The 26,054-nt window shown below is 37.3% G+C and overlaps 1 protein-coding gene across 2 annotated transcripts in view; it reads left to right on the top strand.

Annotated features, from left to right (window-relative positions):
• The window catches only part of LOC132130533 (transmembrane protein 132C-like), a 136,832-nt gene that overhangs the window by 29,843 nt on the left and 80,935 nt on the right, over positions 1–26,054 (top strand). For both annotated transcript variants that reach the window (XM_059542256.1, XM_059542255.1), the window contains one exon: positions 19,637–20,543. In XM_059542256.1, the coding sequence (XP_059398239.1) occupies positions 19,637–20,543 (907 nt within the window). The remainder of the gene's footprint in view (positions 1–19,636; positions 20,544–26,054) is intronic.

The following is a 26,054-nucleotide window of genomic DNA, read 5'->3' as shown; positions in this document are numbered from 1 at the left end:
AAAGCTCTACCTCCTTTAGTGGACTTTGCTATCCTAGGAACTAACAAAAGTCCAGCGTTTTGTGACCTTAGGGTGCGTGATGGGTTGTAGCGTGGTAGAAGGCTAGTTAGGTACGCAGGAGCTAAACCATTTAGGGCCTTATAGGTAAGTAATGATAATTTGTAACTGATACGGAACTGATACGGAGCCAGTGCAGAGACTGTAAAATTGGGGTAATATGATCATATTTTCTTGACCTGGTAAGGACTCTAGCTGCTGCATTTTGGACTACCTGTAGCTTGTTTATTGACGAAGCAGGACAACCACCTAGAAGTGCATTACAATAGTCCAGTCTAGAGGTCATGAAAGCATGAACTAGCTTTTCTGCATCAGAAACAGATAACATGTTTCGTAGCTTGGCAATGTTTCTAAGATGGAAGAATGCAGTTTTTGTAACATTGGAAGTATGATTTTCAAAAGACAAATTGCTGTCCAATATAACACCCAGATTTCTGACTGTAGAGGAGGTAACAGTACATCCGTCTAGTTGCAGATTGTAATCTACAAGATTCTGTGTGGTGTTTTTTGGTCCAATAATTAATATCTCTGTCTTATCCGAATTTAATCGGAGAAAATTATTTGTCATCCAATCTTTTACATTTTTAACACACTCTGTTAGCTTAGATAATTGGGAAGTTTCATCTGGTCTCGTTGAGATATATAGCTTCATCAGCATATCATCAGCATAACAGTGGAAGCTAATTCCGTAATTCTAATAATATTACCAAGGGGCAACATGTATATTGAAAATAGAAGGGGACCTAGGACGGATCCTTGTGGCACTCCATATTTTACTGATGATAAATGAGATGACATCCCATTTAAGTAAACGAAATGGTAGCGATTTGACAGGTAGGATCTAAACCATCTTAGAGCCTGCCCTTGAATACCTGTATAGTTTTGTAATCGATCTATGAGTATGTCATGATCTATGGTGTCGAACGGAGCACTAAGATCAAGTAAGACTAGAAATGAGATGCAGCCTTGATCTGACGCAAGAAGCAGGTCATTTGTAATTTTAACAAGTGCAGTTTCTGTGCTATGGTGGGGCCTAAAACCTGACTGAAATTCTTCATACAGATCATTTTTATGCAGGAAGGTGCTCAATTGAGCAGACACAACTTTTTCTAAAATTTTAGACATAAATGGAAGATTTGAAATAGGCCTATAATTTGCCAGTACACTAGGATCTAGTTTTGGTTTCTTAATAAGAGGCTTAATAACCACCAGCTTGAATGATTTTGGGACGTGACCTAAAGATAACGACGAGTAAATGATATTGAGAAGCGGTTCTTCGGCTACAGGTAACAGCTCTTTTAATAATTTAGTGGGTACAGGATCTAATAAACATGTTGTTGGTTTAGATACAGTGATACGTTTATTTAGCTCTTCCTGTCCTATATTTGTAAAGCACTGCAGTTTATCTTTGGGTGCGATGGATGAAACTGAAGTGTTAGACGCTGTAGAATCTACATTCGCTATTGTATTTCTAATGTTATCTATTTTATCAGTGAAGAAATTCATAAAGTCATTACTATTTAACGTTGGTGGAATATTTGAATCAGGTGGCGTCTGGTAATTTGTTAATTTAGCCACTGTGCTAAATAAAAACCTTGGATTGTTTTGGTTATTTTCAATGAGTTTGTGGATATGCTCTGCCCTAGCAGTTTTTAGAGCCTGTCTATAGCTGGACATACTGTTTTTCCATGCAATTTTAAAAACTTCCAAGTTAGTTTTTCTCCATTTGCGTTCAAGACTACGAGTTACTTTCTTGAGAGAGTGAGTATTACTGTTATACCATGGCGCAGTACGTTTTTCTCTAACCTTTTTCAATTTGATGGGGGCAACAGCTTCTAATGTATTAGAGAAAATAGTGCCCATGTTGTCAGTAATTTCGTCTAATTCATGTGTATTTTTGGGTACAAATAGCAGTTGAGATAGATCAGGTAGGTTATTTGCGAATCTGTCTTTGGTGGCTGGAACAATAGTTCTGCCCAGACGGTAACGCTGAGACATATAGTTAATATCAGTTATACGCAGCATGCACGATACAAGGAAATGGTCTGTAATATCATCACTTTGGGGTACAATATCTATAGCAGTAAGATCGATTCCATGCGATATAATTAGATCTAGTGTATGATTAAAACGATGAGTGGGCCCGGTGACATTTTGCTTGACTCCAAAGGAGTTTATTAGGTCAGTAAACGCAAGTCCTAATGTATCATTTGCATTATCAACGTGAATATTAAAATCTCCCATGATTAGCGCCTTATCAACTGTAACTAGAAGGTCTGAGAGGAAATCTGCAAATTATTTTAGGAATTCTGTATACGGCCCTGGTGGTCTATACACAGTAGCCAGAGCAAGAGATACATTAGACTTCTTTTGCATGTCTGACAGTGTAACATTTAGCAGAAGTATTTCAAAAGAGTTAAACCTGTATCCTGTTTTCTGGGTAACATTGAGAATATCACTATATATTGTTGCAACACCTCCGCCACGACCAGTCTGACGGGGCTCATGCTTATAACAGTAGTTTGGTGGAGTAGACTCATTTAGACCAAAATAATCATTTGGTTTTAGCCAGGTTTCAGTCAAGCAGAGTACATCAAAACTATTTTCTGTGATCATTTCATTTACAATAACTGCTTTGGGTGTGAGTGATCTAATATTTATGATCCCAAACTTTAAAAATTGTTTTTGTTCATTTACTTTACATTTTTCTTGTTTAATTACGATAAGATTTTTTCTAGATCCTACATTATATTTTGACCTCACTATTCGGGGAACAGACACAGTCTTAATAGTTTTTACAGCGCAAGTACTTTTATCATTTTAAGCGGGTGGAACGAAACTCATCATAATAGTTATTAGAGAATTGTCTTACTAGTCACATGGAGCGAAGTGTCCTGGAGATGTTGTCAGAGAGCAGCTCCGCTCCGATTCTGCTGGGGTGTAATCCATCAGCGCGAAACAGCCTAGGACGCTCCCAGAAAAGATTCCAGTTATTAACAAATAGCAGTTTCTGTTCTTGACCACCATGACAACAACCATTCATTTAAAGCAAAAAGTCTACTGAACCTTTCGTGTCCTCGTCGATACGTGGGCAGTGGTCCTGACACGACGATCGTCGCTGCGGGCATCGTGCTGCGAACTGTCTCGATCAGGCTGCTGAAGTCCCTCTTCAGCGTCTCCGTCTGCCGCAGCGTGGTGTCGTTAACCCCCGGCGTGAAGCACGACCGCTCTGGGGCTCTCGTCGGCCTTCAGGATCGCGGGTATCTGCGCAGAAACATCGAGAACACGAGCACCAGGCAAACAATGAGTGTGCACTTTACCTTCGGCTAACGTAGCACTTACGTGTCGGACGATGGAGTCTCCGATGATCACAGCATCGCGTCCTGTCTCGCGGAGGGGAGCGAAGCGGTTCCGGATGGAGATGTCGAAGGCAGGAGGGGGAGAAGTCGTCGCCCGGGACCCGGCTCGCGTCCTCCGCTGTGGATGCACCCAGGGTCCGTGGTGTCCCGGCGTCGCAGTGAAGGACATCTGGGAAGATCGCGTCCTGGGTGCACCGGGCCTGTGCAGAGAAACACACGGAGTAGACGTGGTGGGACTGTTAGCAGATCGCTGTATACTTACCCCGGACTTGTGAGCGTCAGCCCGGGATGATTCCAGCGCGGCTCTCCGCTCTCTCAGCTGGGCCTGCCTCACCTCCAGGTCGCGAATCTGCTTTCCCACGGCCTCGAGCTCGAGCTGCACAGAGTGGAGACATTCATCCGCCATTAAAGCAAGTAACAGTGAGTACAGCAGTGGTAATGTGTGTGAATAGAGTATTAGCAATGTAAGCGCAGTTAGCTGCAACCACGCCGCTGATGCTAACGGGCTAAAAGCTAATAGCGGAACCGGGAGATCAAAATAAAACTAGTGATAGCGAGGCGCTCTGATTGTTTTTGTTGTAGAATACAATAGAGGATATATTCACACGTTATATAAACGGAAACGATGATGTATAAAATTGATTTTTGAGTTAAAAATAGTCAATGAAAAGAATATAGTGACGGAGCTCAAACGCAGTACAGCCGCCAACAACAAACTGGCTGTCTTAACTGTAGCCCTCTCCTTCAGCATTTTTGTTCACGGCGCTCCTCTTTAGTTCTGTGTAGGAGGTGAAGGGTTTCAGTCCTTCCTTCTCTCGGCCTCTGACAGAAATGGAATAAAGGCAGCCTATTGTGGGTTGAGCTATTACCTGATAACAGGCTGTCATTTTAAAACCATTTTGAAGTCATTTGCCGCTCTTTGTAGTGCCATTGTAGTACCACTTGCGTTCCCACTCAGCCCTCCCTCGGTTTCCCTGTCACATGAAGTCCTCTCCTGCTCTCTGCCAGAAGACGATTCCTTATATAACTGATTAAGAAAAGTACTGCATCACTGTCGATTAGAGCTAAAAAGCTGGCTCTGAAGATTTGTTATTATCTTGTTTTTTTGTAAAAAAAATTTTTAAACCTACTCGGAAATAAGAAATTACGTTTAGAGATTGAACATTTTGATTGAACAAGCACATGAACCTTTACATTTAATCATCGAAGAGTCCAAAGCGACTTACAAATAAGGACAAGCAAAAGCTGTTTATCATACAAAAGCCAACAACATTAGTAATACTGCAGTAATGTATTTCAAGATAAACCAGCATAGTACAAAAGCTAGAATAGAACAATCACATGAAAGAGAAGAGAATGTACTGTGTGTGTGTTAATAATGTTAGTGCCCTAATTAATGATTGTGAATTAAGTACTTGTGGAATAGGTGTTTTGTGGACATGGTCTGGTTTTCTGATCTTGTTGAGCACAACTCTGCATAACCAGGTGGTTGTGGAGTTGTGGACAATGAAGTTTAACTTGTCTTCAAACACTTCCCCCGGGGTCCTGGCTGACTTTTCTTTGAATGTGTGGGGTATTGGCAACTCCTGTAGCTAAAGATGTGGTGAAATGAGATGTCTTATGCATAAAACAATGGTAGAGCAAGTTTTGTTGAGATATCCTGCAGGGTTGCTGACATATGACTCTTCTTTGTTGAATCTCTTTGAGTTAATGAAAAACAACTGTATTTGCCAAGAGATTTTTCTTTTCATTTTTCTTTTTTAAAGAACATTTAAGGGTGTATGTCAAATAAAAAAAATTTACCCCCAAGCTTTTTCATGTTGATTTTAAAGGTTGGATTTGATTCTTACGTAAGCCACTGCTTTCTTTAAACAGATATTTACTTGACTCTGTATACATTTTATAAAAGCATCTCATTAAAAGAGAAAAAGCATTTTAAGTCGAATTCTTGCAGCTTCCAATAGCCCATCACTCCCGTGATGTTTTCCTAATCTTTCCCTGAGGTAAACTTCCTTGTACCAAACAGATAAATCCTCCCATAACCCATTGCAATTGCAGTGTGCATCAACACATTCTGACAATTCTATACACCAGTGAACACAAACACTCTTCACCAATTTGGACCCCACTGTAGGCTGTTTTGGTCGGTTAAAATGTTGTATTTTTTTTCCTGCCCAATTCCATGAGCCATTCGGGAACAACACAGTCCTGGAGGGAAGCCATCTTGGTTAATTTCTAGGGCAAATTTATCAGCCACGATCTGCCCATTGACCTTCTGTGCTGTACCACAGTATTTCAAGGACCGATGTTCCATGAAAAACAGGTTTTTGAAGAATGCCACAGTGATATAGAGACATTTTATGAGGCAGCCCCGTACTTTATGACTGGCAATAAAGAAAAGGGAAACTCGGCAGAAATCTTTTTCTCAGCAAAAACCGGAGGCAGAGAGAGGTAATTATCTGGCACAAATTTTTGCTGTTACTTACAATGTCTTCGGGGGCCGGGAGAGCTGATAGAGATCGCAATACGCCGTGTTGAATCAAAATGACGGGGGGGACATTTTACTCTGGAACAAAGGGAGCCTCATTTCACTGTGGCAGTGTTTGAAAGGATAGCATGTGCATGAACTTGGAGCCATGCACACTGGAGACGTGGATTTCATCTTATTTCGGCCTTAGTATTCTCCCCTCTCCCTATCCTTTTAATTCTTGGTGTGCCTGCCAAGCTCCTGATGGTGTAACGGTGCTGTGGCTGATTGTTGAGCTGTTCATCTCCTCTCAGTCAGATGCATGAAACTTATACAGTATTTGTGTTTCTGATGATCAGCTCTTTAATATTGGGGAGAAGTTATAAATCACAGGATTTACGGTGCCCTTGATGTGATTTTGCATGGGAGGCATTTTATCTCATGCCTGTTAAAGGGGACTGCCGTCTTGTTGTTGTTGCTAGTGGTGTTTCAAATATTTTTTAAAAGATTTGAGCAAATGCACTTAGCCTCCAGCTTTTACTGTATTTTTCTTTTAAATATGGATATATGTAGGGTTGCGCGATAATGATTAAATGGTTAATCACAATTAATTTGCTCAAAAAAATATGATTGCGATGATTATTCATGATAATTGTCTTTTTAATTTATTATTAAATCAAGAGATCATCAACTCGCATGGTTTGCTCTCAGATTCAGTCTCACTGATGGAGGACGCTATGATCGGAGTTGTGTTTTTGTTGTGTCTCGTGGGTTTCACAATAATGGTCATGGAATGTCGATGTATACGTAAAGCGACTGAAAGTCTAAGAATCTCCAACGACAACTGGCAGAGCTACATTTGCTACAAGTGCCTGCACTTCAGCATCAGTCCATTTATCGCTGTTCATCATACTTGCAAAATAAGTTGACACAATTTTTACAGTATGTTACATGGCGTTTTAAATCATGGTGGTCGAGGGCATTTTCAAACGCGTCTGGCCAATCAATGTCTACTTATGTCACAGTTAGTACCAGTTGTGCTGGTTAGACCCTGCTCTGGAGTAGGAGCTAATTTGGTTCTCAAAAAAGGCAGTCCAGTACTAAAATCACACTTAGTTCCTGCGGTGCGAAAACGGCCAAAAGTGGGTAGTTCCACAAATGAGGTATTAGTAACAAGGTTCGGGAGGAGTGTGTCAGATACTTAGCCTAATTAACACCAGTGGACCACAATCAAGTAATCAATACCATAGTATAAATACTGCTAACTTACCTCTATCTATTCTCCCTCCTCCACCCCATCTTCTCACTTCGAGTTCACTTTACAACTAGACTGGGAAGGGGGGGTACTCTAGGTTCGGGCTATTCCCCAGCTTTTTTTCATTTTTCTTTATTCAAATAAGTCATTTATTTATTTATTTATTCATTTGATTAGTTCAAGAGGCTGATTCATTCAGGAATAAAGTAAATGGTTCTCTTTATGAATGGGCCATTGAATAATTTTACCTATTAAATTACCTTTACATTTTTACACTTGCATAGAGTAAAAACAACACTGTAAGTGTTCACCGTTAACACCATTAGTGTTTTCCCTCCCCCCCATTTAAATCAAGTTAGTATTGAAACTACACTAGGTGTGTCAATATTTTAACACCAAGAGACTTATTATTTCAACACTAATATAATGTTCATACAAACCCTGAGTAAGGAAATTAAGTGTAATCTGTATTCGACAAAAAAGTAACTGCATAGTTAAAAAAAAAAAAGTCAACACGCTGTATCAGTTTGAAATGTTATTTTTAACAACACAGATGTAGCAATTACACCAACACAAAATAAGGTACAATATATTCACTATCTCCTGATCCATTTAAACACAGCAGATCAAAAGGAGTGTACAACTTCAAACTGTTGGCTTTTGACACCAGGGCTTCCTCGTAGGACATGTTGAAGACATATAGTGAACTTTAAGAAGTTCAAAGGCATATAAGAAGCTGGTTCCAATGCAAGGGATGAGGTGCTTTTCACAACGACGCAAGTGGTCGATCCTGACTTCAATCCTTCCTGATCCCAGTAGGAATGGCTGGTGGCCCTTCCTCCCACTGAGATGGCCTTCAATACTGGTGCAGGACTGAAAAAAAAAGCAAAAACAAAAATATTTGATTAAATAAATCCAGAAACAATTACAAAAATAAAACACATCTACAGTATATAACACACCTTAACCCAATACATGCCAAAAAAAAAAAAACAGTTGATATCACGCTTTATGTATTACAGTGAAAGTAATACTTTATTAAATTAACTTCCTCACCACCCCCCTCAGCAATTATTTTTTTGATACACCCTCAGCCATACCAAGCTGTATGACTGACTTACTTCATTAAAACACAGAGTTGTACATGGACATCCAAGAGCTGTAGGTCAATATAAAACAAGTGTAAAAATGCAATCGGTTAGAGAGTCCAAAAGGAACATTTAGACACATTATGCCAGTGTCTAGAAAAATGTGCAGAGGGGTGAATCCCAAGGACCATGATTGAAAACCACTGCATTTAAACATTCACAATGACTTTGCAACAGTATTGTTAGTTCTGACAACGACAAGAAACCAGAGCAAATATACAATTCTGACATCCTCACAAATCATTCCAACCATTTTCAGATCCTTGTCCCCTTGCTGCATTGAGAAGACACCGAATTTCTGCTGTTGAAGTAAGAGACTGGGTTTCATTTAAGATCTTTTGCTTGAATGCAGTCTCCCAAGAAGCTTGTTGGATGTTTCAGGATTGGACAGCAGAGCAAAGTCCTGATTTTGTCTAATGACAAAGCATATTACAAGATTTCTAAGGTTACTTTTTCATCCTTTATCACCAAAATGGATAGTGTTGTTGTTTTAGGACCATGAATGTGCAAATGAGTCGAACATAGTGATTAAAGTATTTACTTGAATTCTTTCAAAATCTATCACTGGCATGTACAAGTGAGAGTGATATATCTATGAACTAATTAGTCCAAATGGCAATCATGTCAAAGAGTAACCGTATAAGAAACTTAAAAAACAGGCATATCTAAAACACATTTAAAACAATCTTTGAAAAGGAGAATAAATGTTTTATTTACCAATTCTTTTACATCCAAATATCTTGGAAAGACATCAAGGATGTCAGCTGATCTTTCAGGATTATGTCCCAGTTGTTGTCTATTCTTGAAAGTTTCCTCCATCTTTTGCATAACTTCTGTTTCATCAGTTGTATGGACAAGGAAATAAATTTAAAAGTTGTTACACATCATCTATCCTTCTTTGTCGACTTGGTCCTTAACTTTCAGTCATCTCCAAGCAAACATGTTTTGGGTTCTTCCTTGAAAAAGTTTTAAGGTGCCAGGAGATGAACTCTGTTCCCTTTTCTGAATCGTAGAAATGCTCCTGTCAGAAAGACAAGAGAACACTTTTTGTAAAATCTGAACATTACATTAGTCATTACATTTATTAGATAAAATACTATTACATACCACAAAAAAGGACAAAAATGCATCACAATGTCTTAATTTGGCAACACAAATGTGAGCCCCAAGAAGGGAACTATGGATGCTGTGTTCATTTAAGAAATTAAACTGTTAACTTACTCAAATCACAGAAATTACGCTGTTATCTACCCCAGATTCTAAAATAAGAACACTTACATTTAAAACTGCCAACTAACAAACATTGCCATTCTTACCTCAATTTGCTAGCTAACAAGTGGTGCAGCTAAATGGCCTCGGGATCCAGTCTGTGGTCAGTTGCGTTATCCGAAATTAAATAATGTTAGCACTCTGGCAATGTTGAGAAATGTACTAATATTAATCTGAATGTTGAGAAATGTAAACTAAACATGAAAATTGGTCATTAATCCGCCATTAATCAAAAAGGAAATAATGTGTGAGGACCGGAAATTGGATCAACTCATCACCAGTGTCAGTTATGTCAACTCACTGTAATAACACTGACTCTGACCACTGATTTACACTGCAAGTGTTAATGCCATTCAAACCAATACCAGGTCAACACTTTTTAATTCTTATTCATAAAAACAACTCTAAACAACACTGGATATTTTGCCGTGTAGCTATATATTGGAAAAACAACACTATTATGAACACAGCTGCATTTGCTTCTGTCATGCAAATTGTAGCTAAGTTTGTGTCATTGCTATGTATACTAGTTACTGCCAATGCTGGATTAATTTCTTTAGTATGGAATGAATTTGGATTGAACTTGGCTGTAATGTTGATCATGATTAAAGCGTTTTCAGTTGAACACTCTAAAACCCATGTGGTTTCTTCATCGAGATCAAAGACTGTTCTATGGAATTAAATGCCATCTTGCCATGCTTAAATCAGAGTTGTGGTTTTATTGCCGATAAATATCCACTGCATTCTGAATGCATTCAAAGCACTGTCATCAGTTAAAGCAGCAACAGTGTCGTTTCAAAGATTTTGTCTCTCTGCCACATGCTCATGGCCACGAACTGGAGTGTGGCCAACACGGCTGGGAGTTTTCATTATACAAGTGTTTTTATTTATTTATATATTTTGAATGGAACAAGTCTGATTAATTAGTAGCCAGATTTCTGACTTTTAACTTTAGAACCTCATGAAATCTAAATTGGGGTTCTGTAGCTATTAGTCAATATGTGTTAGCTTTGAGGTCATCTATATGTTAATGTACTCATTAATATATACATTTTTTGTCAAGTAAAATAATATTTCTTCCTTCTCGCAGAATATCTGTTCAAAAAAGTATAATAGTTTTAAAGTATAATAGTTTTAATAACACTGGATATTTAGAAAAACCTGGCAGTTTGCAAAAGCATTGAGGTAACCTGTTAGCTTCACAGTTAACTCCACAGAGGACGCTACTTTTTAATTTAGGGCCCCACAAATTCTTTTTCTTTTTGCATTTTCTTTTTTCTGTTTTCTTTGTTGTATGATTCAATACAAATTTTATCATGAAATTAGTGTCTAATGGAATCAATATATAAAACCTATTTTAAAATGTAATAACATTTAATTAATTTACAACAAGATATAGCATTTTATTGTCAAACTGCACAACAGAACTGTATAAATTAATGAACAAAAATACCTTAGGTATACCTTTAAAATATTGTTTATTATTATCACTTTTAGAATTAGATTTTTGTATACAGTAGTTATATATTTCTGTCATAATTTCTTCAAGTTAAACCAGACTTTTATAAATGTTGCCGTGAAGGTCTTTGAGTTTTACTTTCAGTTTCAGTGTGTGTTTGATGGTAGTTTTTTCTTTCTTTCTTTCTTAAATTAAATGCCTGACTGGCTGTGTTATAGACTGTAAGATTAATCCATATCCGAGTAAAAATGTCCAGAGCTTATCATCGTTATTGACATAAATTTTATCATGATATGATATAATTTATCCCCCAGCTCTACTAGAATTTTTTTACTTGTGGAACCCGACTGTTGCACTTTATATGAATTTCTTTAGTTTCCAGAGTTGACAGAATTCTGCGGGGGACTGAATCTCGCATTACAGCTGTCTTTGTCTTTGAATGGGACTACTAAAAGAGTGCTCTCTCCAGTTATTTCAGATCTCCTTGCTTCCTCTTACACTGACTAGCAATAGCAAGTTGCAAATCACTCAGCTGTAAACTAAAGACTACTGAATATTTACAAAAAGAACAGACTTTTCAATATGTTCCACCCTCTGTAAGAAACATGTCAAGAAATAAAATAAGTCGTCAAAAAATTTCTATGGGGCTGCTGAGCTGTTCCCAGTTGGTACAAATAGTAATATTTCTTACTTAGACTGTGGATGGGCAAAATAATCAAATGAAGTATCAAGAAGTATCAAGGCATTCACTGTCTCTATCATCTTTCCATTAATCCCCCTCTCTCTCACTCTGCACATTGAGTTTCTTTGCAATATGAAATAAGCACTTTCAATAATCTATATTAATTATGCAGCCATCAATTGTATGTCCCAATGATCACAGTCCTACTACTGATAACCTTATAAATCATAAAAGCACATATTTTTATGTGAGTAAAAAAAAATATAGTCATGTTTAGTTTTGTTTATAGCTTAAACTTTACCTGAAGGTTCCTGCTCTGACTCAAAAGCTGAACTGTCCATCCCCTCTTGTTCAACAGCAGGAGCACTAGCAGCAATATTGCTACTGCTGCTTCCTTCGTCACCTTCAAAATAAATAAGCATTGTACACTAGGCTACATAAATGGAAAATCAATTTCTGGTCAAATTAAATTTTTTTGGCACTAAAAAAATACTGTATCTTCATATGTAAAACAGTGTGCTAGTTTGTCATTAAGATGCTCTTTTTTTTATGTAATTTTTTAAAAATAGATTTTATCTATTGTAAGTCGCTTTGAATGAAAGCGTCCGTCTGCCAAATGATTATGTAAATATTAGGGTGGAACAGTTCAACTTTTTCACGGTTTGGTTTGTTTCACGGTTTTAGAGTCACGGTTTCGATATAGTTGTATGTGCTATGTTTATGGAAAAACTATACATTCAATATATATATATATATATATATATATATATATATATATATATATATATATATATATATATATATATATATATATATATTATATTATTAAGAATATTCTAACTACAAGCAACAGCACAAATAAATACAATAGAGTAATGATACAAATAAAATAAACTGACTTTCAGGGTTTTTTTAGGTATGTCTTGCATTAGTTTTTAGGTACAGAAATTAAATAAAGTAATCAAATGTAAAACAGCATTGCATTTTAGACTATAAATTAAAGATTATTCTTTATTAACGTAAAAAAGCTTTTGAATCAAGAGCAGTGAGTTATTTCTTGGTTGTTGCTGTTTAATTAATATAAAGACTGTCACTTTAAAAGAATGCACTGATACAGTGTTCGTATTAGTATTGAACAAGAGTGAATGATTTGTAGAGGCTTTTTCATCGCTGTTGTTGTAATGTCTGGGAATCCAGAATGCGCATGAATCAACAGAAACATATATTATTTGAACCCTGTTTGTTTTACGTGTTATTTATTGTAAACCATATTACAGATGCTAAGATAAAGCCTGCCTATAGCCAATAAGGCAGTGCTTTGCTGATGTTCGGTCATGTGGTGGTGTCATTTTCACTCCGAGATCGTCTGATTCGTAGATTCATAAGACCGTCAAAAATTTGCAGTTGCAGCGGCAGCCGGCAGGCCAGAATGACCGTCAGGCCACCGGGAAATGTCCCGGTGCTCCCGATGGCCAGTCCGCCCCTGTTTGGAGCTATATTTATAAATGAGTTATGTTTAGCACATCCACATTCTGTTTAAATCAAATAATCATATTTAACAGCTCTCGTTTGTGTCAAATATGATTACTTCGTGTTTGCTCTTGACTCCAGCCTGCCTAGACACACTGCCAATGGCCAAACAAAATAAAGCCCTGAAACGCCATCATAACATTGGTGAAGCCAGCCTAGCTGCAATTGGCCAAATTGGACATATATAGTAGTCAACTAATTGTTTCTCTGACAACAGTTTGCCCCAAAAGCAAAAACAAAAGCACTGTTGGGTGAACAATAACCAAGTATGCAAATTTAATAGAAGCTCATATATTTTCATGCTGGTTTGTGGTTGTCATTTTTTCATTCTTGAAGGCTTTGGATTCTAATAGTCTGAGCCATCACTCATATTTCCATTTGACTTCCTCTCACCAGCCTCTGTCCTCACTTATTTTTCATTTGTCGAGGAGATGTGATCCCTGGAGGTATGACTCTAAATGAGAGAGTACCTGCATATCATTACATCATCTCCAAGTCTTCCTGTATGACAGGGTGCCTGCTTCCCTTTTAAGCACGGTCTCCCATAATTCATCGATGTTGGGCTCAGCATCAGACTGAATCCGTTAGTCAAGGGCTGCAGAATTGAGCTGAGATTGCAAATAGTGGGAGAGAGTTGGAATGGCTAAAAATCTCACCAGATGAACCAATCCTCAAAGCCTGATACCTTGAAAAAAAAAAAAACATTCAGCTCTCCCAGAGTGCGACAGGAGTTGCTGTGGTTAGCATAACAGGTACTCTGAGGTGCTCAAATCTGCAGTTTTTTCTCCTTCTTTCCACCTGCCTTGACAAATCTAGTGAGCCATCAGACTTCCAGAGTCAATTTACTTTTCCAGCCCTCATGGCAATACACTCAGCCTCAACGAGAAATAGATAGCAATAATGTAATCATAAAAAGCCCACTCTGGACTCTCTGGATACGAGTCTTCTACTATGTGCTTATGTTTTTGGCCTCTTAGGTTTGTTTAGATGTCTCATCGGGGCACAAGTTCCCTGCAAGCCTTGCAAACCAAGTTCACAATTGATTATGTTTTGATGAAGCTATGTAGGGCAGATTGTGGAAGATATTTCTGAAGCCATGCATGACAAAGGCAGATCAAGAGTTTCCTGCCATTAATCGGTCTCTGAAAATTTCTTCATTATCATTATGGAAAATGGTAATGTTTCATGCGTCAATTTTGAATGGGGAAAAGAGAGAAGATGGATTTATAGAATCTCCCAAAAAGCAATTGAGGTCTAAAACTTGGAAGAGAAATATCCATTGGGATTCTGAATACATTTAATTTAATTATTCAGCAAAGATGCATGAAATTGTTTAAAAGTGTCAGTAAAGATTTATGTTGTTACAAAAGATCATTTATGATGTGCTTTGAGTAGGAATTAAACATTTGTAAGGCTGTTTGTTCACAAAAGAATGATGACAGAACACTTAACACATTTTTAATGCATGAATTTACCTCAAATCGGCAAACTATCACAGTCTGTTTTGTTGTTGTGAACCTCACTGTTCAAACCAATTTTTAATCAAAGAATCCTGAAATTTTTTTTTATCACAGTTTCCACAATATATCAATCAGTAAAACATTTTCAACACTGATAATGATAAGGAAATGTTTCTTGAGCACCAAATCAGCAATAGATGTTAGTGTGAATTACAGTCATCTCAACTGTGTATTCTGTAACCGCTTTAAAAACAAAAGTTCAAAGGACTACAATTAGAGTTGATGTGCTTGATGGTAAGACAACCTTACTTGGCAAATTGTTAACAACTTATACAAAATGGTTATAAAAGGGTATGAATTATTTTGTTGAACGTGAAAGTCTTTTCAAGTAATGTTAGACCTTATTTTACTCATAAATGGAAATCTGCTATTCTAAAAACCTAATTGAATTCCCGATGGGACCCAAAGTGAATCAGCCCTCTGGGTTGTCCTACAAGCCGACATCATGACTAAACAGCTATTATTTTTGGAGCTCAATCGAGGCTGATCGCAGCTAGCAATCGTGCTGATGTCAACAGAGCAGTTGAGGTTAATGCACTTTGTATCTATGAGTCATGTCAAGTAGCTCTGAAGTGGTGGGTGCCATTTTGCCTAGATCTAAAATCAACAATGGATGACGAGGAAAGACTCTCTATTTAAACGTGACAGAAGCTATGTTTTTTTTCCGAGTGGCATCTTCTCCATAGGCTCAGAATACTTCATTTTTCTTTTTCTTATCTCCCAACATTTAGAATCAGCTAAATTTTCTCCCCTTTGCTCGACAGACTCGTCTCAGATGAAGCTTACATGCTGAGATTCCTGCTCCACAATACTGATGCAATCAGTGCGTGTGCTCAGTGCCCCGATAGCTGGTGCCTTTTCTCTTTCTCCCAGTCTCTGTCATGTTCTAACTCAGCATGTAATTATGTGCAGTGTAGAGTTACTTCTGAAATGTAATCTGGAACAGACTACAAATTGCATGGCTAAAATTGTGATCAGCGACATAATCTAAAGCTAAAGCTAGACTAAAGCAATAATCCACGAGTGGCAATGTATTACAGTGGTTTTAACTTGGGTAAGGGTTGTTCTGAGGCATGAGCAATAAATGAAGACACTAATGTTCTTTATTGATCATTTCTAAATGATAATTATTAGAGCTGTGTTTTGGCAGGAATCTGGCAAAAAAAATATATTGTGAAATTGTAAGCAACCTTCTTTATAGTGGAAGCCTGTTGTGGAGTACAGAGCTGAGCTGCTATTGGTGGTAAATATGAGCTAGGTTTGCTAATGCTAATCTTAGTGTTGTGCCCTTCCCTACTTTCTGTCATGGTTTATGTGTAGGGATAACATTACTGCTGTCTAGTAGGGCTTTATAACCAAAATGAAACTACAGAATCTTAGATGGAGCCCTAATAATTATCAGAATAATCACTTCTTGTGGCAAGTAGTGATGGTACTGTAATAATCCCAAAATGAATATTCATTTTTCATACTGTACATTAAAATATGTAATGTACTTGTAATTTTCAGCTGATTTTCGTGCTTTTGGTTTTATTTATTTTTTGTTAATTTTGATCAAATGTTATATAATTGTAATAACAGTACCCCACTCCTCTTTTTTGTTGTATCTGCATAAATGAGAAACAAAACCATTCTGTTTCCAAACCCTAGACATTGCCAGAGTCCATTTAGGGTGGCTTTAGCTGTTAAAAACTTTGAAGTTCATTATATTAAGTATTAGCCTACGTTTTTCTTTTCTCAGTGCCAGGCCATGATATTGTGCCTGGGGCATCCATATCTGTCTTAAAATTTAATTTTCTCTTATTCTTTTTTAAGTGGACTAAGATATGTTTTGGCTCATTGATTGTCTTCCTATTAAGTGGCTATCTTTGAAAGATGTGTTCTACTTGCCTTCAAATGATGGTGTTAACCTCAGACACAGAACACTACCTACTCATTTAAAGTATGCAGTGTGGGCACTCTGAACTATTACCGTTATTAATGTTACCTTTCAGCTCATCAGTTGGCCACTGTCCCATGCAACCATACTTCACTTAGAGTAAGATTAAACACGCTTTTCTATTGGCAGCTGAGAAAGTGTCACAAGGGCAATCCAATTAAGATGCCCCAAAACCTTAATATGTTAACTTTTCATGTTTTCCATGGTAGAGCATACGAGTTATCCTGAATAGCCACTTACCATGTGTGTGTCACTTTCAGCATGTATTTCAGTTACTCAGAGTCTCATCTAATGCATCAAACTCTCACTAAACTGATAAAGGACCAATCAAGGAAGTGGTGGAGAGTCACTTTAAATAGCCGTCAAGTGACCAAAAAAAATTAATAAAACAATTTCATTGTGTATTTAAGGGTGACTTTGGAGTTTTTGGAGTCTTTAATTCTTGTATCTTCTGCTAACCATAGTCTGCTTATGAAGAATAATGTAACTATAAAAGAAAACCCTAGGCCTTTAAAAAAATAGATAACAACTCAAATGAAGAATGATCTCTTCCCACACATTAATCATTAAAAACAGAGAAAGTAATAAACCTTTTTCATGCTGGAGTATTATTTTCTGGTCTATATCCTAATGAATTACTAAATGTAACACTGTGTGTTTTTTTCTCAAATATTTTTTTTTAATTATAGTGTACAATTAGGTGTCATGCAATCATTCAGAATGTGCTTCGAGTAGAGTAAACTAAACATTTGTGAGGCTGTTTATTCACCGAAGAGTGATGACAGAAACTTGAATGTGACTTTTTTTTTTCTTAACACTTTTTTAAAATGCAAGAATATACAACAGTCTGGTTCTTTAATGTGAACCTGGCTGCTCAGCCAGTTATTTGAGATGGATATAGGAACCTTTAGATTAATGTCTTTCAGTAAGGCAACAGTCTTGACTTGCCTCTGAGTTTTAAATAAACTATTCTGAGCTATATAAAAATTGTACACAATATCAGTTTAACCCCAGAAAATGATCTTGGCTCACCTGCTAATTAAGCCTTGAATACAGTTTAGGATGAACATATGCTAATTTTAGAGAAAATGTAGGAGCGCTTTAACTGATCCAGCAAAGATGAAACGGTGTAAAACATTCCCTCTTTTATCACTCAGTCATAAATGGATTTACAAGTAATTTTAGTTTTTTTTCTGCTTAGAGCTCTGAGATTTTAATTTCTCCACACAAATTCTGTACTTTTGTGTGTGAGGTTGCCTCTTGAATATTGAGGTGGGTTTGAGCAACAATTCTGTGAAGTGATTAGATATGTCATAAGCTTGTGCTCTGACTTGTAATTGGCTCTGAGGACAAGGACGGCATGTATGTTCAGGCACTGACTGCTTGAGAAACGCATGTGTGTCTCTTTCTTGTTAGCTTTCTTCCTTTTGCTCTAGGACATAGAAACTGTTTGTGCCCTGTGGAGCTTTCTTTCTTTCCATGAAGTAGACGGTTTATAACTACCATATTTGTATATGTCGTCAATAATATCAACCAATACAGATGTAATATTTAGATTCATATTGATTATGTATATAATAAATATAAATGTATATATAATTAATTACATTTATAGAATTTATATTATTATAAGAATCATTATATTGCAATATATTGAATATTTGTTAAGTTAATATGCTGTAAACACTTGAATTTCATGTGAGTATATCATATTAGTCTGTATCCTAATGATCAAGATTTAAAAAAATATATATAAAATCTGTTGCCAAAATATGTAAGTATAATGTAAATTTGTCAAATAATGTATCTATAAATAACAGAATTGATCTAGTATCAGCCATAACTTGCTGATAATTATCATAGTTGGCCTAATTTTAATATTGTCACCTTTCTTTTTTTAATTAAATTTTTTCTGTAAGTTGAACAAAGTTTCACTTTGATTTTCAGTACACATGGCCCACATAATATTTTGGCTAAACACTTCGTTTTACAGAGAGACAAAGAAATGCTGGTTTAGTGCCAATTTTCTGCGTAAATGCCCATCTGATTCTTCCAAATGACTAGACGTGATATTCTGCTTGTTTCCAGGAGAAAGACACAATGTCTGCAATTCAATGAAATTGTTAGTTTTTTATTTTTTTTTATTTTTTAGGTAACACTTTTGAAAAGAAACCAGAATTTTAACTTGAGTTAATCAGTTTGGTGTAGCACAGCATCCAGTGCATGTTTTGTGCTTTATTTCTCTGATTTCTTTACTCTTTATCTTTCTCACTTTTTTTCTCTCTCTCTCTCTCTCCTTTTTTATTGCTGCCAAAAAGAATAATGTTTTAGTCCCACAGGAAAATAGTCTTTGAGTAAACTTTTACTCTTACCTTACTTCACTGACAGGATCCCCTAAAACAAAACAAACTGATTCCACTATATTAACTCAATATTCATGAGATGTTTTGATTTATTATGGGTGATTTTCATTAAAAGAATAATTAAACAAAGTTAACCCACTGTATACAAATTCAGTAGAACATTTCTCCAGACTTAATATAAATTGCATAGGCAAAACCTTTAAACAAACCATGAAATACTTCATGTTGCACAGTGGTATAAGCATATCTTCCTGCTGTGCTGTAGTGTCTGCCTTAAGCACCAATAACATTTGTCTGCCACAAGCTGTCACAAATCTCCAGCATCTCTTTCTCTCAGACTAGCGCTGTGACGCAAAATCAATGGAGCCTCTTGGGTCCTTCCATCACCCCAAATATCTGCAGTGAGCTGCTGGTTGAAGGCATTCAATAAAAGAGTCCAGTTGCCTGGAGATGAGATTGCAGAATGGGGCGGAAGACAAATGACTCTTGCTTTAGAGCATGTAAGAGCATGCAAGTAGCTAGGCTGGGTTTAGAGGTCTGATAGATGGATGAGTGATGTCTTTTTTCGTCTTCTCTGTTATTTGTCAGTCACCCACAGTCGGATGCTGATGGAAGGACTGCAGAGATTCGGTGCCATCCCAACGTATCTTCCGGTCCGATACCAGGTGCTGAACGCAGAGTCGGCCTTCTTCCTGAAGGAGGCCAACCAGGACATTATGAGGAACTCCAGCCTACAGGCTCGTACAGAACTTTTCTTTATCCAACAGGCCAGAAAGATGCCGTCGGTCAATGCTAGCTACGGGCCGCTGTATGTGGAACAGCCCGTGCCTGCGGAGCTTCTGGGCCCAGGACTCTTCAACAACCCTTCATCCATGTCGCCATCATCCACTTCCTCGCCACTCTTTAGTTTTAACTGGAAAGTACAGACTTTTATTATCAGTGAGCGAATCCACCCGAGTTGGCCGAAGGTTCAGGTTCTCTTCTACATTGTGGGCCGAGACTGGGACGACTACAGTGCCGTGGACAGGTTGCCGTGTGTCAGGATGTTTGCCTTCCATGAAACCCAAGAGGTACGAGGCACCTGTCATCTGAAAGGGGAACTCGGACTGTGCGTGGCTGAATTGGAGCCTCTGCCTAGCTGGTTCAGTCCCCCTAGTGTCATACCAGGTCGACAGAGATCTCCCGAGCTGGTTGAAGGCACTCCCGTGGAGCTGTATTACATGCTACAATCAACCGACACTGGGGAATGCAGCTCGGAGGACTCCCGCAAGACCAATTCCATTCGCACTGGGCAACCAGGCCCTGCCGGTTACTTTTTAGGGCCCACACCCATGCGCAGGATCGGCAGTGTGCGCCTATTCCAGCCACTCTCTGAGCTGCGTTTGGACAGTAACTTTGTGGTGATGGTTCCCTCCAGACCCATCAGGCAAAGGGAGACAGTGTCAGCCTTCCTAGCGGTCTCCACCCTTTCATCAGTAGAGATCTTCACTTTAAGGTGAGTGACAAACTCTAGTAATACTTTTCATAGTAATACCTTATTTATTCATTCATTTTATTTGAGTTTATGGGAAAGCGCAGATCTGACATTTTGATTATTATTCAAAAGTACATATGAAAAAAACACTTTAAGCATTTTTTGTTGACAAATTTGTGATGACATATTTCTTGCCCCCAAAGCAATACAGCACTGCAAATATCATGAAATTTAATTATCAAAAGTAAATCTATTTCTTTTTATTTTTAGTTTTTGGAAGTTGTATTCAAAATTAACTTGGCACAAAAAACATTTTCTAAGGTAGGCTGAATAGAAAAATTGACAATTTTAGTTTCTGCTTGGCCCTTGAATTTAGATGATTTCATGCTCTCAGAATTCACTGTGGTCAGCACAAACCACTTTCATCTTCGCTGCAAGTGATCCCATATATACAGAGTTCCCAAAGCCCTGAGACAACTGGTAATTTCAAAAGTGTTATGTCCAGGCCTGGAAAAGTCAAATTCAGAAATTCAGAAAAGGTCCTGGAAAATTCAAGGAATTTCTATAGTCTACGTCAAATTTTTCTTGTTATTTTTCTGACTATAAATTAGTTTTTGTACAGCAGCTCTGATGACTTTTAAGAAAGCTTTTAATTGTCATCTTCACAAATGACAGAAAAAGTCAAGAAAATATTTTGGAAATTCATTTGTTGGGAAGAATGGATTGTATTTCCTTTAAATTAGTGTAGTTTTGTTTGTGGTTTTCAAGGATGAGGACATGTCATACAACATGATGAATTCTTTGTAATTTGACTGGCTTCTACCATGTATACATCAAAATACCATAATCACACAGTCTTTGAAATCATCAAAAGATGTGGGAACCCCCCCCCCCCCTTTTGTAAAAGCGGATAAATATGCACATTTAGCTGCAATTTATTATTAGTGTTTTTATAACACCCCCCCACCCCCCACCCCCGCTGTCAGCTTAAACAGAACAAATTTATCAGAACAGACCTTCATCTGAGCTGTACAAAATCACTGCTCTTTAACAATGAGTATTATTAAACCACTGCACCTTCTAGGAGAACATATTTAAAAATTTGACTTGACATTTATTGCATGACACCTACGTAGCCCAAAGGCAATTCATGAGATTACTCTTTCAAAAAAACTACTAATTAACTCTCAATTAGTAGATTTAACTCTTAATTAGTACACTAAATACAAATTAATTATTCAGGGAAGAGCTGTGCAAACTACACAAGATGACCTCTTTGAAATTAATTTTCCTTGCAACACAGTGTGCAAAAGTGAGAAAATTCTTTATTGATTCATTGAGTGTTGAGCTCTAATTAGAACAAGCGGATTTGATGAAGCGACTAAAGACATTCTGTGCAAATGATTAAATGACCGTGAGAGAAATTAATGTTTGTTCCTGTTTGTATTCTCCCACGCCTGATATCTAAATCATGTTTTGAATTACACACTGACAACCTTGGCAAATTTGTCAACCTCAGTTAGCATTGGCTTATAGCTTGGCCACTATCTTGTGCGTGATTAACGAACTTTAAATGTTCCGGTGTCAATACGAGCCAGTTTTGCTTCTATCTAATTCATTTGCGAGTAGTGGGTGTTTACTAGAATAATGAAGGAAGCTTAGCATGCAGAAATAAAAAGCTCAGAAATGAATTGCCTTTGATGTAGACAGAAATAAAGAAGCTCCTGGCAGATGCGTTGTTTTTGGAAATATTCTCCAAGGGTGCTCTAACATTAGAAACAGCAGTTTCTAATAGAGTTATCTGGCCAGGTTTAATTAATGCAGAATGAAAAAGTTTAGTCCTCAATAGCAAGTCAATTTATGATGTCTTGGGTGACGTGGTGCTGTGGGAAACTGTTCAGTGATGTTGATTCCTCCTGTGTTCATAAAGACTGGTAATAAAATCCTATAAATGTCTTTTTTTTTTTTGCTTTTTGCCTTTCCTCTACTTGATGCCTAAATGTCTTTGTGATGGCTCCAAGTCCCCTCAACCCCTGGAAATAGGCACAGCTCTGTTCTTGGCTTGGGCTACGCTCCAAGTTCCAACCAAACAGTTTTTTTTAAATAGTGACCAGCTGAGCTCTGCTGATAGGGCTGTTTCTCTAGGGTCCCTGGCTGCTGATGTGTTGTGTAGTTGTGTAGGTGCTTGAGGGGGAGGGGAAGAGGTTATGTTAGTCGGCAACACATGGTTCAAACTTGTTATGTCGCTGGTGCTGCTGGAGCCAGATCTCCTCATATAATCATCAGCCTAGGGATAAAAATCCTCCCTGATCAGCTTTTCGCTGCCTTAACACAATCAGGGTAAAACAGAATAGCTCCTGAGAACCCCATCTGATGCCAGACTTCATTCAGCATGATGTGCAAATGAATACACCGTACACAGCACATACTGTGTGACCTGTAGAACTGAGATTTAAAGTGCATCTTCAGATTTTATTTTGCAGCATGTATAGATGAAAGAATTTACACGCATGGTTGAACCGCTGCTGCAAATAATTGGCAAATGAAAATCTACAAATCAATTAATGAATACATTTGTTGAAATAAATGCATTTCAGTCAGGATCACTTTCATCAAATGTATATTTATTATAATAAAGCATACAGTTAGTGTGGGCGGTATGATTTGGTTCTGGGCAAACTTCATGTGTTCCGTAACGAGCTGTTATTTGTAAACAAGATTTTTAGATTACATTTCACAACCGTTCTTAAAATTCCCACCAACCAATATTTTTAATCTTTCCTTGAGAATAGAACTCATGACTGTAAGATTACAATGTTTATTGGTGATGATCACGCTCGTAAAGTTATTAGTTTACTTTCTTGGGTCAGTGTTGTGTATTTGGAGCTTGCACTTCCTTGCTTTTTGCCTCATTAGTGGTTTGGAGAGCAGTTGAGAACATGTTGAGATGGGATTTACACCTGATTCATAATGCAACTTGTAACACGCTTCCCTCACGAACAAATTAACAACCTCTCATAAGATAAATAGCCCCTGCTGTATTGTAAATTTGACTTAACAATCTTACACGTTTCTGCATGTCCCAGTAGAAAATATGCTAATACATGCAAATTAATAATCGTTCCTTACGGACAATTTCTTATTTTCCTATACCAGAGATATTTCTCCTCGTCCAAGTTTAGTTCAGTTGCATATACAATGTTCTGATAAGTACAAATTACCAAAAGTTGATTGGGTCTGTCATTTGACTGGTCCATAAACATGAATCTGATTGTCTTGAATCTGAAGGTGTGTCTTAAATAAATCAATAAAAATAAAAAGTTGTCTTTCTCTTTATTTATTCCTTCCCTTTCTAGCTTGTACTTATTTGAAAAATGCCTAAAAATTGGTATTACGAGCACTCCCTGTGTCTGTTTGCCTCTTTATGAAGAATCACTTTAAGTTTTCCCCAATTGTAAGTCGCTTTGGATAAAAGCATCTGCAAAATGACTAAATGTAAAATGTAAATGTGAATATAATTATTGCATGTCACTTTAATAGCCTGTATTCACATTATTTATTGACTTCCTTTTTGAATAAGCGAAAGGTTTATGTTTAAATAGCCGATTTAAAGGCCACCCATAATGCATTTTTCACACTTGTTCTTAAGTACAGCAATTTTGTAGATCCATTGTCCTCTGTTTAATATGGCTTACTGTGGGTACAGAACACATTTATGCATATATTAATCACGTTCTGATATAAAATATTCGTTCTTAAAGAGACAGTTTGTCCAAATATGAATATTCTGTCATCATTTGTTTTATTCTTGAAGTTGTTTCAAACAAATACTAACTCTTTTTTTGTGTGTGTGTGGAACACCAAAGCTCATATACATATCTAAATGTAAAAAAGTGTAAATGTCCAATATTGAAAAATGTGTTAACTAATATGGTCCTAATCTATTGTGTATTCCCATTACAAGCTGCTCTTTTCTTTACAATGAACGCCAATGGTGACCATGGCTCACCTTCATTGTATGGATAAAATATGCGTTTCTTCCTGATGTTCCTGAAATGGCATTTCTTTCATCCATTGTTTGGCTCTCTCACACACACATATTGTACTGTGCATTTATTTTCAGTGTCCCCTTAGATCAAGGGCTATGAATTGGCCTTTTCACTGATGTATTGGAAGCTGCAAGAGCCACTAAACTTGATTAGTTGCCATCACAGTTTACAGAGCGATTCCCCGTAATTTCCTTCTTCCCCTCCAGGGTCACTGGCAGGTGTTTACTTTGAAGGCACAGACTCTTCATCTGGCCATTAATAAGTAATTAGTGATTTGTGCACAGGGGAAACTTATTCACTCTCAAGCTCTAGTTTGATTTGCTTGCCACACAGACGATGCTTTGTTCCCCCATACAAAGCAATCAGAGGCTGCCCGCAGTGAATAATCGTAGTGCGTACATTTCTTGGTAATGATTTTTAATGCATCCCCACCCATGAATTTCTCAACCTTTCAGCACATTGCCTGTCATTGATGATTGGATGATTCGATGACCTGGGGTGTGATGTGAGGTAGTTTGTTAGTCTGAACTATAATCATATGAGCGTATGAGTAATAACATTGAGTGTTGTGGATGGTCAGTGCTCAGACGTTCTCATTTTTCCTCCCCGCGGTTCACAGCAGCAGGCCACCACTTTAAAATTAAAATTTAAAATTTCTCCACAATCTGCTTGTGACGAAACGTTGTAGTATCGTTTCTATAGCGCACATTCTATCTGTTGCAGTCGTTGTGCCTCCATCTCAATATACTGTACAACATGACATATATACACATAAAATAACATAATAACACAGTGGTACATTTCGCAGTCACAAAAGTACATTATAAGTACATACATATAGATATAAACATATAAACTTAAATGGTATTATTTGTAATACATGCATGCATATATTTGTAATATTGGCCATTTATTAGTTAGTCGTAATGTCAAAAAACAAAATGATTATATTAATTATATGGATTATTTCTCGAATATATCAGAAGGGATTTATATTGAAAATGTATTGGTATTGGATGCTTAATTAAGCACCTCTTTCAGATATTTAAGAGTTTTTAAATTTCTACTATACTAAAAAAAAAAAAAAAAAGATTTACACAGAGATTGCTGTTAAATGTAATATAATAATTAAGAAGAAACTGCAAGTAACCGATTTAATTTTGAAGTAGAAAGACTGAAGTTCTATTTATTTGTAAAACACTCATTGATCTTACAACAGCTGTCTGCCTCCTGTACTTCTCTTTTTGATCACTGCTGGATGGGGAGAACAATTGGAAGACTTTAATAGTGAAAGATGTTTCCCTAGATGGAGATTGGTGAAGTGTGCTTCAAGGCTTGGGAATGAACTCATACTGGCCATCAGCACCACTGAGCCTGGTTGGGAGGTTTGGCCTTTATCTCGCACTTTAAGCATGTGATTTGGGGCAAAGCCCTCAGAGGCTTCTGGAAAAGTGTGTAGTGGGTGGCTAAGCCTTGATCAGCT

Source organism: Carassius carassius, chromosome 47 (assembly GCF_963082965.1).
Source record: "Carassius carassius chromosome 47, fCarCar2.1, whole genome shotgun sequence".
In the NCBI taxonomy this organism is placed as follows: domain Eukaryota; kingdom Metazoa; phylum Chordata; class Actinopteri; order Cypriniformes; family Cyprinidae; genus Carassius; species Carassius carassius.
This window is presented reverse-complemented; position numbering and strand designations above follow the sequence as displayed.